The sequence below is a fragment of the Yarrowia lipolytica genome, chromosome 1F (assembly GCF_001761485.1).
Source record: "Yarrowia lipolytica chromosome 1F, complete sequence".
Lineage (NCBI taxonomy): Eukaryota > Fungi > Ascomycota > Dipodascomycetes > Dipodascales > Yarrowia > Yarrowia lipolytica.
Genome location: NC_090775.1, coordinates 3,206,571 through 3,224,260, shown reverse-complemented (window position 1 = coordinate 3,224,260; position 17,690 = coordinate 3,206,571). Strand labels below are relative to the sequence as shown.

Here is a 17,690-nt window from a genome sequence, read left to right as displayed (position 1 = left end):
GCAATGTATACTGTAGTTCATTTATAACGATGTGGGCTACAACAACCACGATTTATAGCTAAGAAAATTTTGCCTGGCTACATAAAAGAAAAACTACCATCCAATAATTAATTATATTATTATTATTCAACCATCACGGCTTGTATGTGGCATCTCAGAATACCAACAATTACTCCATTCAGCGGTCATTCAACCCCATTGTGTACCCCACATGCACGCCGTTATCGGAGCAATATGGTAAGCGTGACTGGCAGGACTAGTTCAGCATATGCACAAGATAGGGGTGCAATACACGTCACTGGAGACTTGTTTGAGCAAGCAAGCGCTTGATGTCTCCCATAATGTCAACAGTTAACTCCTACGCCGCCAGATCACTACCAGGGGTATGATATTAGTCACCTTCTGTCACCCAATGGCTCTGTCTTCGGAGAGGATCAGCCGCAGCCTGGTACATACTGTATAGAGAGTTGCCGATGCACGTCAGACAGTGCTATGAGGTGCGCAAGTACACCATGCTTTTGGTGCATCTTTTATAATTACAGTACCCAGATGGAGTGGTGTATTGTAACAGACTGACTTCATCATGATCTACTCGTATAATACACGTGCTTATCAACATTGGTACCTCCTTGAAAGCTCTGCTAGCAGCTACAGTAACTTTCATAACTGAATACACGAACTCAACCTACAGTTACGAGAGCAGTTCAGAAGGTGACAAACAGGGTTTATGACTGACCCAGCCGGCAACTCTAAAAGCGGTGAATATCCGGGGCACAACATTTCGTGCAAGAGTCATAAGGAGTATTTCAGTGGCTTAAATTGGTATAATTCCCATCAGTATATTATTTCGACCACTTAAAATCGATCCATCTGCTTTCCCAGAAACAGTATCATACAAACTAGCGCCTAAATCAGCCTTTATATCCTCCCCTAACCTCCGAGTCTAAGAATTTCACCAATTTCAATACCAGATCAAACCTCTCTTATACTCCACACGCACACTACACCGCTACAAAATGTCTGCTCATCTGGCTGCCACTTTCGAGCAGTGCAAGAAGGAGGGCCGTCCCGCCCTCGTTACCTTCGTCACCGCAGGATTCCCCTCTGTTGAAAAAACCGTGCCCATTCTCGAGGGCCTCCAGACCGGAGGAGCCGACGTGATTGAGCTCGGCATCCCCTTCACCGACCCTGTTGCCGACGGCCCTGCCATCCAGGCCGCCAACAATGTGGCTCTTGCCAACGGTGTCACCGTCCACTCGTGTCTGGACCTTGTCAAGCAGGCTCGAGCCAAGGGCGTCCACGTCCCCATTGTGCTCATGGGCTACTACAACCCTATCCACCATTTTGGTGACGAGAAGTTTGTCAAGGCTGCCCGAGACGCTGGAGCCAACGGTTTCATTATCGTCGACCTTCCCCCGGAGGAGGCTGTTGCTTTCAGAGGCCTCTGCACTCGTGAGGGTCTGTCTTACGTCCCTCTGGTCGCCCCCACCACCCCCAACGACCGTCTTGAGGTCCTCGCTTCCATCACCGACTCTTTCATGTACGTCGTCTCGCGAATGGGCGTCACTGGCGCCACCGGAAAGCTGTCTACCGACATTGACGAGCTCGTGGCTAAGGTCCGAAAGTACACTGGAGGCAAGCCTCTGGCAGTTGGCTTTGGAGTGTCCACCCAGGAGCACTTCAACCAGCTGGCCCCCCTGGCCGACGGTATTGTCATTGGATCCAAGATCATTGCCACCATCGAGGAGTCCAACGGATCCCCCGAGGCTGTCGCCAAGTACCTGCAGTCTGTGACTGGTGGACGAGCAGCCTCTGCCGCTGTGTCCAACGAAAACAAGTCCGACACTACCCAGGCCGTCAACACCGACGAGGTGCTGCGAAAGTCTGTCTACCCTGCCCGATTCGGTGTTCACGGAGGCCAGTACGTACCCGAGTCTCTGCACCGATGTCTGCTGGAGCTCGAGACTTGCGTCGAGGAGGCCTTTGCTGATGAATCTTTCTGGGAGGAGTTCCGATCCTACTTTGCCTACATGAACCGACCCTCCTCCTTCCATGAGGCCGAGCGACTCACCGAGCACTGCGGAGGAGCCAAGATCTGGCTCAAGCGAGAGGACCTCAACCACACCGGTTCTCACAAGATCAACAATGCCGTCGGTCAGGTCATTCTTGCCAAGCGATTGGGCAAGAAAGAGCTCATTGCCGAGACCGGAGCCGGCCAGCACGGTGTTGCTACCGCCACTGTTGCCGCCAAGTTCGGCATGAAGTGCAAGGTCTTTATGGGTGCTGAGGACGCCCGACGACAGTCTCTCAACGTGTTCCGTATGCGAATGCTTGGTGCCGAGGTTGTCAAGGTCGAGGAGGGCTCCAAGACTCTGCGAGACGCCGTCAACGAGGCTCTGCGATTCTGGGTCACCAACCTCGAGTCAACCCACTACGTCATTGGTTCTGCCATTGGCCCTCACCCCTACCCCACTCTGGTACGAACTCTTCAGTCCGTTATTGGCCGAGAGACCAAGGAGCAGTTTGCTGCCCTCAACAACGGTGCTCTGCCTGATGCCGTTGTCGCCTGTGTCGGCGGTGGATCCAACTCCTCCGGTATGTTTGCTCCCTTCGAGAACGACAAGTCTGTGCGACTTGTTGGTGTCGAGGCTGGAGGAGACGGTATTGATACACCCGCCCACTCTGCTACCCTCACTAAGGGCCAGGTCGGAGTGTTCCAGGGAGTCAAGACCTACGTTCTGCAGAACGCCGATGGTCAGATCCAGGACACACACTCTATCTCCGCTGGTCTGGACTACCCCGGTGTCGGTCCTGAGCTGTCCTACTGGAAGGATACTGGCCGAGTTGAGTTTGTTGCTGCCTCCGATGCCGACGCTCTCAACGCCTTCCGACAGCTGACCCAGCTGGAGGGTATCATTCCCGCCCTTGAGTCGTCGCACGCCATCCACGGTGCCATGGAGCTGGCCAAGAAGCTGCCCAAGGACAAGAACGTGGTCATCTGTCTCTCTGGACGAGGAGACAAGGACGTGCAGAACGTTGCTGAGCAGCTGCCCAAGCTCGGTCCCAAGATTGACTGGGACCTGCGATTTGAGTAATAGATGCGAGCGTGGCTAACCACCACGCGTGTGCCTTTGGTTAGTTATAGACTGATCCAAAGTGCTACACATGAGTCCGCTGAAATACTCGAATCGTTGTATTTAGTTACATAGTTCTTGAGTTTGTGTGAATAAGAGAAGGAGAACAGAAGACCTAGTCCGAACGTCTCCGACCAGTAGTTATTGTTGCGTGATGTGCTGGCTACAGTATGTAGTAGGAATATGAAGGTGAGGTGTGAGCTTTGTGTCGTTCTTTGCAGCTAGCTAGCTACAAGTACATACTGTAGCTATTACCGTAGGACAAATTGAATGGTGCACGTACCATACAATTGATCTTTACGTACGTAGAGGTTCCTGCCTTTCAAGAAAGATTTTTACACATGCTCTACTAGTAATTGCGGTGCCTAGCATGTTTTGCTACGGTTATGACACTGCACAGTCTGGATCTTTGTAGATTACGACTCATGTTTAATCAGCCTGTGCCATGTATTCCCTTACGACTAACGGTATAGATGAGGCACAGGTACAAAGGCGTTCTACAAGTCTCGTTCAGTCTCGTCACATGTAGCTTGGTACTTTTGCTCTTGTAGTTATTGGCAAGTGCCTACTGTAAAAGTACTTACTGTAGCTACAAGTAGGCACTACACTCTGCATTGATTACACTTTCTGCAAGTCCAAATTATTTGAAGCTAGATGTTGGCGTGCAGAAGCATTTCACTGCAACACGCGAAATGAGCGAACAAGTGAGCCAAGTGAGCTGGGTGAACACAGACCCGTCCTTGTGGGAGTCCCAGGTCGGCACCGGTCAATGGGGCATGCCTCTCATCTCCCGAGAGGTCTTTGGCGACACCGACTTGCATTACCCCACTGTCAACAGCAGTCTGCCTCTATCGGAGGTCGGCCAGTCCTTGACCCTCTACGACACCGGGTTCCGGACCTTCACCAGCTCTACAGAGGGAGATATCGTCGAGACGGTTCGTAATCAAGCCGTGAACAAAAGTAAAATCCCTTTGGCCGAGATGCATGCCAAGTTCGCTGAAGACCGAGAGTTGGGCTTTCGCAAGTCCAGCATGCTGTTTAGGGTCGATGTGGGAACAAAGATGGCCATGGCCGACGTGGAATGGAACCATGGAGATACTGAGCATGTCGAGGACACGAATTTCGCCACTTTCAGAATTATGGCTCATGCCAAGGGGAATGAGCTGATCATAGAGAACGTTGCTCCTCAAGACCCATCTCTTGATCCGGCGTATGCCACCACCCGTGATGTGTTTGACAAGTCACTCCCAAGCCTACATCATGTCAAGCAGCACGATTTCAAGCGCGAAATCACCCAGGTGCTGTTTGACAACCCTGCGGGAACGGGTAAACTTGCTACGCGACTTTTGGTACGAACTACAGGAGCTACTCATGTTGTGGACCTAAATGCTAATGTCCAAGAGCTGTTTACAAGCATGGTTTCCACGTCCTACTTTGATCTCAGAGACGACAAGTACGTGGACTGTGATCTTCAGGGCGACCTATACGCAGGAGCAACTGCAGATGGAACATGGCGAATACACCAGTTGGGAACAGAGCCGGAAGCTCATCCTCCAATTATTGCTCAGGGATACGATCCACGCTTTGAGGTGCTTAGTGACTGGAAAAGTATCAAGCTGTTTGATGGAGGCAAGAAGATGGCCCTGGCTTCAAGGAAAGGACTGCGGCTATATGCGATGAACAAGGAGGATATGGGAGCTGAACCGACTTTTGTCGAGTTGTTTCAACAGCAGCATGCAGGCGACGTGATTATGGACATGAAAAGAGACCCCAAGTACCCTAACTTGCTAGTTGTGCTTTCTGCGGTGCGAATGATGATCTTTGACCTTAACAAAGATACGCCTCTTCAGATCTCCCGAACAATGAACCTGCTGAGTGAGGATGCCTCCATCAAGCTCTCCATGTCCCTGGTCGAAGGCAAGTCAATTGCCATTGTCCATTCTCAATTGTCTCTTCAGAAGATATTCTACACATATGCATACCAGAACCCTGCAGAGCCACTTCTGCTAGAATGGACCTGTGACCCTTACCCTATTATGCTGTCTACACAAACACCTATCAATTCAACCCTGCTGGTTGAGTTCCCAGGCGCTATTGACATGCTGTTCGATTGCGACATTGATGGATGTGTAGTTCGCAAGCTTCTCACTAGTGAACCGTCCAAATTTCAAGACTACAAACCTGACCCAGTGTGGAAGTTTCCTGGTCAGTACAAAAATGGTAAAGAACAAAACGTGAGAGTGTTCAGTTTTGAAGGCTATGACGAGTTTATGCTACCGCCACCATTTCCAGAGCCCATTGGTGTGTCTGAGATTGCTGGGAAGCTTGATGGTCTCATCAAGACCTGGCACAAGGAAGGCTGTCCTGGCGGTAGAACGTCTCTAGCTCAATTGGGAGCTGACGACACACCTTCGTCGATTGATGAGTTTGGGGAGATGCTGGGCGAGTTGCAGAAACATTATAGCACCTCTGCGGTCCGGATCTTCCCAAATGTGGACCCAGTGAAAAAGTACGAGGAACTCATGAGTGTATACGTCACTCCCTCGACTGACACATCTGATCGGGGCAATCCTCTTCTTGGAAAGTACCTCATAGAGTATCGCATCAAGACTGAGCGTATGTGTCGTCGGTTGGCAGCTACGCTCTGCTACCTGACGTGTAGCGTACGTCGCTCCAAAGAAGACAGAGGAAAGGAAAAGGACGTTCCGGTGCATATTACAAAGATGTTGGATGACTGGGTGATAGGTGCGCCTCCCAAAACCAACTACGATGATTGGGTCGAATTTGGAACGCGCAAGAATAAGCGTAAGGCCCCTACTCAGCAGGAGCTGCTTTCCCAGATTGTTGCCAGCAGAAACACGATTCCCACACTGTCTCTATCGAGCCAGGCTCCTTCGCAGCGAGCATCTTTGGCTCCGTCCAGCTCCCATCGCTCGTCGCTAGCTCGTGTTGCCTCTCAGGACACGAGAAGACAATCTGCTGGCCCCTCCGGTTCACAGGGCGGGTCTCAGAAGCGTTCCAAGCGAAGAAAGACTCTTGGAGGTTTCCGCTAGTATCTGTTTACTGTTCCTGTTTACTTGTATAATTATTGCATTTCAAAAATGGAGCGACGAGATAAGTAATCGTAGCTACTTAAAATGAGATTGAGACATGACTCGAGGACACGAATCCAAGTACAGTACGCATATTCTAAGGGTACGAGTTACAGTAAGTGTCGGTTCGTATCTGTTCAGGATCAACAAAAAATGGCGACGTCCGCAGGATTCGAACCTACGCGGGGAAACCCCAAGAGATTTCTAATCTCTCGCCTTAACCGCTCGGCCAGGATGCCTGAAAAATCTTCCGATTTTTGAAAACGTTAGGCAAACATTGTGCTTTCTGCTTAGTCACGAATCATTAGAAAAGAAAAAAAACGTTTGATTTTTGTAATTAGAATAAAAAAAAATGGCGTTCGATTTTGGTGTTAAGGAGTTTCTACGCCCTTGCTGTAGTTAGGAATGAATATCGGGCACTTACACGTGTAAAATGTACTGTATATTTCTTGTCACACACAATTGTGTAAGTACTTGTCGCGTGAGTTAGACATCCTATACAACTCCAAATCAAGATGTGGTAAACAAGCACAACATCCAACACCTGCCCACAGGCCCCTGGTTAAATAAAAATAAAAAGTAAAGAAGAAGCTCCACAGGGGCTCCAAAAACAACGCCCCATCGATCTTCATCGTCAAATGATTTTTTTCTTCTTCTCCTTTTCTGTTTTTTTTCCTCAAGCTTCAGGAGAACAGCTCTGAGCCCATCATACAGCAGTGATGCGATACTTTCCATGCCATTTAGTAAAGAACAATAGAACACACACTTGCCACTTGGTAAGACGTTCTGAAAATCAACTAGGAATTTTGTTTATTCTAGTGAAACACGGTTTTTTATTTTTATTCTAATGATTCATTACAGATTCATTACAGTACAGTAATCACGTGACCCGAACCACTTTTGGAATAAGAAACGGACCCGAATCTGGCACATTTCGGGCAACCTGGCCGAGCGGTCTAAGGCGCCAGGTTAAGGCTAACACCTTAACGAATATCCTGGTCTCTTCGGAGGCGAGAGTTCGAATCTCTCGGTTGTCATTTTTTGCTGCAATGGAACCGACTACTTGTAATGTGTAGCCATTGTTTTTGGTAACAGAACGCACCTATAATCAGTACTTCAACTACTTACGAGTAGCTTTCGCGGCGAATTAAAGTGTAACACTCAAAACTCTAACCGTTGCTGGGACAACAGGTCCCAAACACGAAACACGCTTAACGTTCTTTTTCTAAACCACACCTCTCAACACCTAAATGAAAGTCGAAGAGCTCGTAATCGACGGCTTCAAGTCGTACGCCACGCGTACAGTCATCTCCGGATGGGACCCGCAGTTCAACTGTATCACCGGTCTCAACGGTAGTGGCAAGTCCAACATTCTGGACGCCATTTGTTTCGTGCTAGGTATCACGACCATGGCTACTGTTCGAGCTCAGAACCTCCAGGATCTCATCTACAAGCGAGGACAGGCCGGTGTGACCAAGGCAAGTGTCACCATTGTTTTCGACAACTCAGATACCGCCACTAGTCCTATCGGGTTCGAGAAGTACGCCCAGATCTCGGTGACCCGTCAGATTGTGCTTGGAGGCACGAGCAAGTACCTGATCAACGGTCACCGAGCGCAGCAGCAGACGGTACAGCATTTGTTCCAATCGGTCCAGCTCAATATCAACAATCCCAACTTTCTGATCATGCAGGGTCGAATCACCAAAGTACTGAACATGAAGCCTGCCGAGGTGCTGGCTCTCATCGAGGAGGCCGCTGGAACTCGAATGTACGAGGATCGAAAGGAGAAGGCTCTCAAGACTATGGCGAAGAAGGATGCCCGGCGCCAGGAAAGTGCATTGCTTTTGGAGGAGGAAATTAAGCCCAAGTTGGATAAGCTGCGACAGGAAAAGAAGTCGTTCCTCGAGTACCAACACACCCAGTCCGACCTCGAGCGGGCTATCAAGCTCATTGTGGCACATGACTACATCATGTTGACCCAGGGTGCTCAGGAGATGACCGCCGCTATTGAAGCGATTGTTGCCGAGAAGGAAGCAAAGGCCCTAGCAGTGGAGCAGAACACACACGAGATGGGCGTGCTCGAGCAGGACATTGCCGAGGTCAAGGCTCGTCAGGCAGCCGAGGCGTCTAAAGATACGAATGTTTCTGTTCTTCAAAAGCAGGCCAAGGCTGCCTCCCATGAAGTGGTGCGTCTCAACACTACAATCGACCTGAAACGGTCCCAGCTTACCGAGGAAGAAGATTCACTAGCCAGTCTTGAGGCTACTGATCGAACCGAGGAGCTCCAGAAGCGCCAGGCCGAAGTTGACGCTAGCCAGAGAGAACTGGACGCTCAAACACAGCGTCTTGACTCCATGACCAAGGCTCTCGAGTCCAAGCGTGAACTGCTACAGTCGCTTCAGACCGGTATCGCATCTTCGGCCGGTAAGGAGTCTGGCTACCAGCGCCAACTTGCTGAGGCACGTGAACAGGCCAATGATTCTCGTGTGGCAATTGATCGTGCTCAGATGCGAATCTCACATCTGACAGAGGCTCTCAAAAGAGACGCTCCCAAGGTCGCCAAGGCTGAGAGCCAGAACCAGAGCGTGCTCGACAAGCTGGCTGGTCTGCGAGAAGCCAAAGGAGCTCTGGAAGCTGAAGTGGAGCGTCTTATGGCTGTTCCCGGAGCCGACGAGGACTGGACCGGAAAGGAGCGCGAGTGCATGTCGCGAATCGATGCTCTTTCTGCTCGAATTGACTCCGAGAAGCGTCAAGCGTCGTTCTCCGAGTTCACCTACGCTCGTCCTCATGCCAACTTCTCTGCTTCATCCGTCAAGGGTTTCGTGGCCGAACTGCTGACCATTGGAGATGAGAACATGGACAAGTGCATTGCTCTGCAGGTTGCTGCTGGAGGCAAGCTGTTCAACGTTGTTGTTGACAATGAGATCACCGGTAAGGAGCTGCTACAGCGGGGCCGACTCAAGCGACGAGTCACCATGATTCCTCTGAATAAAATTGCTGCCGAAGGTCTAATTTCTGCGGAGCGACTCGCCGTGGCCCAGCAGGTGGCCCCCGGCCGGGTTGGACGTGCCCTAGAGCTAGTTGGATACTCCGATGAGGTTGCTAAGGCCATGGCTTATGTTTTTGGCGGCACTCTTGTGTGTGTAGATACCGAGACCGCAAAGAAGTGTGCTTACCATCCCCAGATTCGTGCTCATTGTGTGACTCTGGAGGGAGATCACTACTCGCCTGAGGGTACCCTTTCTGGAGGCTCTCAGCAGCGAAGTGGAGATCTTCTCAAGAAGTTGACGAGCATCAACAACCTTACACAGGAGCTGGAGGAGGCTCGATACGATCTCAGCAACATCCAGAAGTCCATGGCTCAGTTTTCCAAAGTTATCTCTGAGCGACGACAGCTTGAAAACCAGCTTTCAATTCGGGAGCACGAGATCAAGACCGGCGAGAAGCAACTGGAGTCTTCTTCCAGTGCTTCTGTTCTGCGAAAGAAGCAGGAACAGGAGGCCGAGCTTCATGAGCTCCAGGAGTCCCTTCCCACGCTCAACCAGAAGCTTGAAGACGCCATTGCTCTGATTGGAACTATCGAGAGAGACATGGCTGACTTTGGAAAGAACAAGGGCAGTAAGCTTGAGGAGCTGGCTGCTTCTGTCGAAGAAATGGCTGCTGAAGTAGCTCAGCACCGGTCTGTTGTTGACGAGGCCTCAGCTGCCCATGAGGACATCCAGGTTTCTCTCGAGCAGTTTATGTCCGACATTACTGGTATGAAAGACGAGGCCGAGGCTTTAAAAGAGGCAATTCAGGCTACCCGAGGCGGCCTTGCTCAACTGGAGACTCAGCAGGACGAGGCCCGTGCTCTGGAGGCTTCTCTGACCCAGCAGGTTGAGGAGATGATGGCTGCTCTGCATGGCATGGACGAGGAGCGACGATCTTTGGAGGCTACTCTTCAACAGAAACGAGACTTCCATGCCGATGCTCTTGTCGCTGCAAAGGAGGCTGAGCATCTTCATACCCGTAAGATGAAGGAGCTGGAAGATGCTTCTAAGGGCGCCACTGCCATGGAGGCCAAGTACAACTGGGTCGCTGCTGACGCTCACCTGTTTGGCAAGCCCGGATCTCATTATGACTACGAGAGTGTGGACATCAAGCAGGTGCGACGGGCCGCTGGCCAGTTGGAGGAGCGAATCAAGGGTCTCGGACACAAGGTCAACGACAAGGTCATGAACATGATTGACAACGTTGAGAAGAAGGAAGCGACTCTACGAGGTATGATCAAGACCATCGAGAAGGACAAGGTCAAGATTGAGCAGACCATTGTGTCTTTGAACGAGTACAAATGCAAGGCTCTGACCAAGACGTGGAAGAAGGTGAGCGAGGACTTTGGTCAGATCTTCGCGACTCTGTTGCCTGGCTCCTTCGCCAAGCTGGTACTTCTGGAGGGCAAGGAGATTACCGAGGGTCTGGAAATCAAGGTCATGCTGGGTAAGATTTGGAAGGAGTCTCTGGCGGAGCTTTCTGGAGGTCAGCGATCTCTAGTTGCTCTGTCGTTGATTCTGGCTCTGCTCCAGTTCAAGCCTGCTCCTATGTACATTCTTGATGAGGTTGATGCTGCTTTGGATTTGAACCACACTCAGAACATTGGTCATCTGATCAAGACGCGATTCAAGGGCTCGCAGTTCATTGTTGTGTCGCTTAAAGAGGGATTCTTCAGCAACGCCAACCGAGTCTTCAAGGCTCGATTCCAGGAGGGCTCGTCGTCCGTCATTGCCATGTAGGATTTATGTGGGTTGTATTTTAATGTATTTATATGTATTCGAGTGTCTACCATGCTGTACAGTACATACACTCATATAAGTGCTAATGCTGAGCATCACGAATGAAAAATGATACAGGACCCAGTACCTACAGAGAGGCTGTACCATTAATTTCATTTTGATACATGAGACCTACAACGGAGTAGCGAACACTTATGTACGAAGATGTTATCTCGCAACACACCCAAAGCTCTAGACTCAATGCAATTGGAATTAGTCAGGTCTTAGTGTCTCACAGTCTACTTGGTTTCCTACTGGCTGGTGTGTGTCTCTTAGGTTTAACGGCGGTGAGGAAAGAGAAGCCAGACAAGAGTGAGACAGGAAGAAGTGTACAGTATATACTGTACATATTGTTGTTTGAAACGTGTATAAGAAACGTGTACTGGGACACGTGTAATTAGTAAATAGCCTTGAGACATGGTCCTGGTAGTTAGAGGCACATCACTGCTATGTGTGGCAACAGGCTCACTCCGGCAACTGGTGTTTACCCACAGTCGAAAAAGTTTTCTCCGGGTGAAAAATACTCTATGCCACTGCTTCTTTGTTTGGCTCGCTGCCATGTGCTACATGGACTTATCAGATGATGCTCGTTTACCGGACTATCTATTTTGATCATCGCGATAATGTAAGGTGAGTTATACGGAGAGAAACGGGGGAGGTGGTGACTCCAACCGACTATTGTCACTTATATAAGAGGTTTACTTCAATCCGATAATGTATTTTTCCCAGACATAGCACTGCGGCTCCACCTTCCAAATGATCTTTTTGATTGGACTGCTGCCAAACCGAAAACCCTGTTGTGCCAAGACAGCAGAAGTAATCCGTTCTAGAGCCTTACCTCGGAGGACGATTTTTTTGCTGAATAAAACAAAATATTAAGCACTAACAGCTAGAAACCCCATGTTTTATTTGTTTAATTTCAAAACTCGTTTCTCTGACGGCACTCTCAAAACTCAAGTTACAGGTACTTGTACTCTCTCTCTTACCCCTCACATTTATCAGATCCTGCAGTCAGGGTTTATTTCCAAGGTTTAGCGCACAGCTAGTACATCGGTACGTTTGGTACGGGCTATATTTTACCACCCGAACCCTCTCAACTGCACACTCTCTACACAGCTGCTACTTCGTGAACTGCCAAAATGGAACCCGGTGTTTTCCACCTCAAACAAACCACGGCCTTCTACGGCTCGTGTCTGTTGACCATTGCGTTTGTCGTCTTTCTGTCCGCAACCCAGCCCTTCATTCTCACCGACCTGCTGGGCTACCGAAAGAAGGTGGCGACCCATGTAGGCAATCTCGCTGTCGCCGACGAAATTGTCAGCATCATCGTCGCTCCTGCTCTGGGAGCCCTCAGTGACAAGATTGGCACCCGAATCGTCACATCTGTCGGAGTGTGTATCATTGGCACCTCCATCATGCTCTATACAACACGGCAGACGTTGTACCCGGACATTCTCATTTTCCGATGTCTTTTCTCCGTCGGTGCCTCGGCTGCGGGCTCCATGATCACCGCCATGCTCTCCGAAATCTCCCAGTCCACCATCTCCTTCTCCTTCTTCGGCTTCCACTTCCACTCAGATCCTCCGGAGGCTGGCTACGAAACCGACCACGATAAGAGAAAGGCCATTCTTCCCGTTCTTGTCGGCATTTCAACTGGCCTGGGAGCCGTATTTTCGCTTCTGGTCTTCCTGCGACTTCCCAGCCAGTTCCCAGACCTCTCCAAGGGAGACGCCCTGCAGCGATCGTACTTCATCGTTGGAGCTATCGCCATTGTTGCCTCCGGAATTCTTTTCCTGACTCTTTACCAGGATCCCAACAAGAGTCTCAAGGGCTGGATTCGTCAGCAGCGAGGTTTCTCCATCTCCGCCTCTGTCAACAATGAAGAGCGTCCCGAAGAACAGGCCGTGCAGGTGACTACTCCTCCCTACGGAGAACTCATCAAGCAGGGCTTTGTGGAAATGACCAAGGAGCGATCTGTAATGCTTGCCTACGCCGGCGGATTTGTTGCAAGATCCACCACTGTGGCCACGGCCGTCTTTATCCCCACCTTTGTCAACCAGTGGTACCACAACAACGGCTACTGTGGCCCTGACAGAAATTACAAGGGAACCGACCGATGTGAGGAGGCTTACGTTATGGCTTCCATCATCTCCGGAGTCACCCAGCTGGTGGCTCTGCTCACTACTCCCGTCTGGGGCTTCGCCGTCAGCAAGTTTGGTCGAACGATCTGTATCACTGCTGCTGCTTTGTTTGGTCTTATTTCCTCGTGGATTCTTTGTCTCATTGACTCTCCCCAGACTGCCTGGTTCATGGTTTTCTGTGGCTTCATTGGTGTTGGCCAGATTGGAGTTATCATCACCTCCATGAGCTACTGCACCGACGTGCGTGCAGAGATTCGAGGTTCCATTGCCGGAGTCTACTCTCTCTTTGGAGGAGCCGGTATTCTGATTCTCACAAAGGTCGGCTTTGCTTTGTCGGACGAGTGGGCTCATGCTGGCTTCTTTGTGCTGGGAGCCTTTGATCTGATGCTTCTATCCGTCATCTTCTTTTCTTCCAAGTTTGGACAGGGCTTTATTCGGGAAATTCCCAGCGTGCACCTGTAAAACAAACCAAGTCCACGCCGAGCGAGTCAGATCTCGCTGCATTTATGAGACACGATATATAATGATAATGAATAACGATTGATGAGGTGTATGTATAAGCCTATAACAAACACTAAACAAAGCCTTCGACTTTATGAGTATGTTTTTTAAAGTCTGTGAACGCAATATTATAAAAAACAACACTTGGGGTCTTATTTCTGACCCGTTGTGTACAAAACACGGACTTGGATCAATCGTTGTGCTACAGTATGTACCATGAAAGCACTCCAGGCTACACGGCTTGTCGTAGAGCGCTTTTTTAGACAGAACTACAGCATGTACACGGACCAGACGTAGAACACTTATGGGTGCCTCTTCATGAAAAAAAAAAAAGCCATGGTGCACTTGCACACTATTACAGTAAATGAAAAGAGAGGAGAGATCTTCGTAGAGGCTATGAAACATAAGTAACAGTCGAACCGCCGTTAAAGATAGAGGTACAGTGTACATACTTGTACGTCTTACTTACATAACTTCTTTCACATTCAAAGCCGTGGCTTCGGTCTCATCATTTATATTGCAATCGTTGTTGATATGCACAGTGCTGTACGAATACTCTCTTAGAAGTAGAATTTTTTACCGCATGAATGGGTTGGAAAATTTTGACCCACCATCACTGTCATGCCTATACAGAATCTCTTTAATAACTTGTTGATTACTTGAGGTATCGCTGTCTCTCTTAGAATGATTACAGTCGTCGTTTGAATGTCTCGTTGCAATAATACATTTTTTAAATTTACTCCTTGATCTTCTGGGTACCTCGGAGCAGACCGGTTCGTCGGGCAGCAATGAGACCAGCCTTCTGACCAGAAACAGCCTCTCGGGAGATGGTAGAGGCCTTACCAATATGCTGGTGGTTACCACCACCATGGGGATGGTCGACGGGGTTCATAGCCACACCTCGAGTCTTGGGCCAAGAGTTTCGCTTGACCTTGTACTTGTGGAAGGCTCGGCCGGCCTTGAGCAGGGGCTTGTCGATTCGTCCACCACCGGCAACAACACCGATGACACCTCGAGCGGTAGAGGGGACAATCTTCTTAGATCCGGAAGGAAGCTTGATTCGGGTCTTGCCCTCATCGGGGTTGTGGCCGATGACAATGACGTAGTTACCGGAAGTTCGGCCAATGGCACCTCGGTCACCGGCGTGCTCCTCGACGTTGGAGAGGATGGTACCCTCGGGGACAGAGCCCAGGGGCAGAACGTTTCCGACGTTCAGAGTAGCCTTCTTACCGGCGTAGATGAACTGGCCAGTGTAGACACCCTCGTTAGCAATGAAGGTCTCAACTCGCTGCTTGTACTTGTAGGGGTCTCGGAAGACGACCTTGGCGAGGGGAGCACCACGACCGGGGTCATGGATGATCTCCTTGACAACACCTCGGATGTATCCGTGTCGCTCGGCGTAGTCGAGATCTCGGAGCTTGGCAGCGCCCTTTCGGAGCCGGGTGTGGGCGGTGAAGATAGAACCAGCACCCTTTCTTTGGTTTCGAATGACACGACCCATTGTTGATTATCGGTTATACAGTCGGGGGGAAGAAGACTTGACAAATTCTTGATACCTAAACCGAGACGCCGGGAGTGAGTTGGGAGTTCCCAATTGGGATGAAAAGCAGTCACAAAAGTAGTAAGTCATGTGATAAACATAAAGTTTGGAAGAGAGCTAACAGAGGTGGGGGATGGGTCGAATAGAGTGCAAACCCTAATTTATCGGTAGTGAGGATGGTGACGGATGATATGAGTACCACAGCCAAAAACATAGATACACTGATAGAAGCATGCGAATCCTACACGGAAGATATAATTAGTTATTTATCTTGGCGGAGGTCTTGTAGCCCCGTACAACTACTCGTACTATATCAGTGGGTTGAGGAGTCGTTACACTGAAAGCTGTGAGATGGTGAGCAAGTTCAGACCTATTTGTTTATGAGATGTTGTGACATCTTTTGAATCAATGAGGAGTTATGGGTCCATTAATATATCTTTTACCACTACCTTTTATATCGGTATATGGCCGTCATCCGTGGTCAACTCACAGAGTGGTGTGATCCAAACAGACGTGTGAACACATTGAGGTCTAAGAGCACGAGTACTTACCGATACAGTACATACGTATACGGTCTAAAAACAAATGACCTTGCGAAGCACAACTTGTACCTACCCTGTGTGCTCTTGTTTGACACTCTTAGATCATTGTGGTTTAGCGACCGTGACTGCAGTTATATTGTGAGCAAGGCATGGTCATTAGGCTCATGGATAAGGCGTTGAGAGATCGGGTATACGTACTGTGTAAAGTACAGTACCTACAGTACACCGTACAAGTACCGTACCAGTACCAATATATGTACATTTAGGATGTTCAGACATTTATTGAATACTCGATTAATCCATCTTCAAACAGCCCGATCCAACGCAATCTTAACATATCAGCCTTCACGGGCACTGGTCACAAACCAAGGATCAGTTCGCCCAACAAGAGCTCAGCCCATCCACATGACCTATTGCGTACCGTCTACAACCACTAACATGCAAATGCAACTGGCACGCTATCCCTGCAGTCGCATCCAACATGTGGTTACCGATACCATCTGTACAGACGGTAATGGCACATCTTCTGTACATTATACTTGTATTGTATGTACTTGTGCGTACTGAACTCATTCTTTCGCATACTTGTAATGTACCTTTTAACCTGATTATTCCTATTTAAACTATTCTAACCATCAGCGACGTTAGCAATTAGTACTCCAACCATTAGTAAATTTATGCAGATGCTTACTCATCCTTGGGGGTCGAGTCCTCGGTGGTGGTGGGAGCCTCGGTTCCAGCATCCTCCTTAGGCTCCTCCTTGACCTCCTCCTTGGGCTCCTCCTTGGGCTCCTCCTTGGGCTCCTCCTTGGGCTCCTCCTTGGGCTCCTCCTTGGGGTCTTCCTTGGGGTCTTCCTTGGGCTCCTGGTTGGTGTCGGTCTCACCCTCAGTCTGGAGAACATCAAGGGCGACTCGCAAGTGGATCACTCGGCCATCCCACTCTTGCTCGTGGTACTTCTTGATGACGGCATCTCGTGTTGCTTCGTCGGCAAACTTGACTAGAGCAAAACCTCGGTTGACTCGCTCTCGGGTCTTATCCTTTCGGTTGAAGACATTCTGCTGGCTGATTTTCACAGACACGGGCTCCTCGGCAGCAAAGAACTCCTTGATGTCAGCAACAGTAGCCGTTCGGGGGATACCAGCAACGAAGACGGTATCAGTAGTGGGAGACTCTTCGTTAAGAGGAAGAGGAGGTCGTCGGCCCCGGGGCTTGCTTTCCTTGGTCTCGGAAGCCTCAGTGCCGGCAGCCGAAGTTCCGTTGGAAGTGGCATCGCCAGATTCGGCAGAGTTCTCCTTCTTTGATCTTCGGTTTCGCTTGCTCTTCTTGGGAGGGGCAGCGGTCTCACCATCAGCGGCAGAGGCCTCCTCCTCACCATCCTCGCCGTCGTTCTTAATCTGGTTGGGTTTGGCGAAACTAACGGTGAGCTTTCGGTCGTTCCAGGTAGCGTCTGTGAGCTCGGCAAGAGCCTTGCTCGCGTCCTCGGTGGAGGTGAATTGAGCAAAACCGTAGCCCATGCCCTTCTTGTAGGGCTTGTTGGTGGTCTTGGCTCTGACTCGTCGCTTGGGGATGGTCACCTGTTGTCTGTGGTTAGTAGTGGCAAATGTGGGGGGCAATGGGGGGGAGACAAAAAATCGCAGAAAAATGGGGGACCAAGCCATCGGCCAGTATTGGACATCCCAGAAGCGTGACGGACGGCAGCTTCGAGCCCTCCAGCTGTACTCCATTTGTCCCCATCTGATATCGCCGCACGACGCGCGATTAAGTTTACTCACACATTGTAAGCAGCAAGATACTCCTTGAGCTCAGGGGCAGAGACTCGGAAATCGAGGTTGCCGAAGAAAAGCCGCAGTCCATCAGTGCCCTCAATGGGGGTGTTGGACTGGACGGGCACGTTGTCGTTCTCGTTGACGGTCATCTTGTAGGTGCAGGTG

At 49.9% G+C, this 17,690-nt stretch overlaps 6 protein-coding genes and 2 non-coding genes across 8 annotated transcripts; 5 read left to right on the top strand and 3 right to left on the bottom strand.

The window, feature by feature from the left end:
* Positions 1–1,016: 1,016 nt before the first annotated feature.
* YALI1_F32232g (uncharacterized protein) lies at positions 1,017–3,095 on the top strand (the record flags this gene model as incomplete). The annotated part of the gene is made up of 1 exon (XM_505845.3): positions 1,017–3,095. The coding sequence occupies one exon, from the start codon at positions 1,017–1,019 to the stop codon at positions 3,093–3,095; it is 2,079 nt and encodes a 692-aa protein (XP_505845.1).
* Positions 3,096–3,826: 731 nt separating this feature from the next.
* YALI1_F32204g (uncharacterized protein) lies at positions 3,827–6,187 on the top strand (the record flags this gene model as incomplete). The annotated part of the gene is made up of 1 exon (XM_505844.3): positions 3,827–6,187. The coding sequence occupies one exon, from the start codon at positions 3,827–3,829 to the stop codon at positions 6,185–6,187; it is 2,361 nt and encodes a 786-aa protein (XP_505844.3).
* Positions 6,188–6,383: 196 nt separating this feature from the next.
* On the bottom strand, positions 6,384–6,465 carry YALI1_F32177r. The gene has a single exon. It is a non-coding gene; the product is annotated as a tRNA-Ser (tRNA).
* A 698-nt stretch (positions 6,466–7,163) lies between these two features.
* YALI1_F32170r lies at positions 7,164–7,263 on the top strand. The gene has a single exon. It is a non-coding gene; the product is annotated as a tRNA-Leu (tRNA).
* Positions 7,264–7,476: 213 nt separating this feature from the next.
* YALI1_F32167g (uncharacterized protein) lies at positions 7,477–10,995 on the top strand (the record flags this gene model as incomplete). Its single annotated transcript, XM_505843.3, has 1 exon — positions 7,477–10,995. The coding sequence occupies one exon, from the start codon at positions 7,477–7,479 to the stop codon at positions 10,993–10,995; it is 3,519 nt and encodes a 1,172-aa protein (XP_505843.1).
* Positions 10,996–12,173: 1,178 nt separating this feature from the next.
* On the top strand, positions 12,174–13,637 carry YALI1_F32120g (uncharacterized protein; the record flags this gene model as incomplete). Its single annotated transcript, XM_505842.3, has 1 exon — positions 12,174–13,637. One exon carries the CDS (start codon positions 12,174–12,176, stop codon positions 13,635–13,637), a length of 1,464 nt encoding a protein of 487 aa, XP_505842.1.
* Positions 13,638–14,412: 775 nt separating this feature from the next.
* Positions 14,413–15,177, bottom strand: YALI1_F32090g (60S ribosomal protein uL2; the record flags this gene model as incomplete). The annotated part of the gene is made up of 1 exon (XM_505841.3): positions 14,413–15,177. The coding sequence occupies one exon, from the start codon at positions 15,175–15,177 to the stop codon at positions 14,413–14,415; it is 765 nt and encodes a 254-aa protein (XP_505841.1).
* A 1,268-nt stretch (positions 15,178–16,445) lies between these two features.
* YALI1_F32067g (uncharacterized protein) lies at positions 16,446–17,483 on the bottom strand (the record flags this gene model as incomplete). Its single annotated transcript, XM_505840.3, has 1 exon — positions 16,446–17,483. The coding sequence occupies one exon, from the start codon at positions 17,481–17,483 to the stop codon at positions 16,446–16,448; it is 1,038 nt and encodes a 345-aa protein (XP_505840.3).
* Between the last annotated feature and the right edge of the window lie 207 nt (positions 17,484–17,690).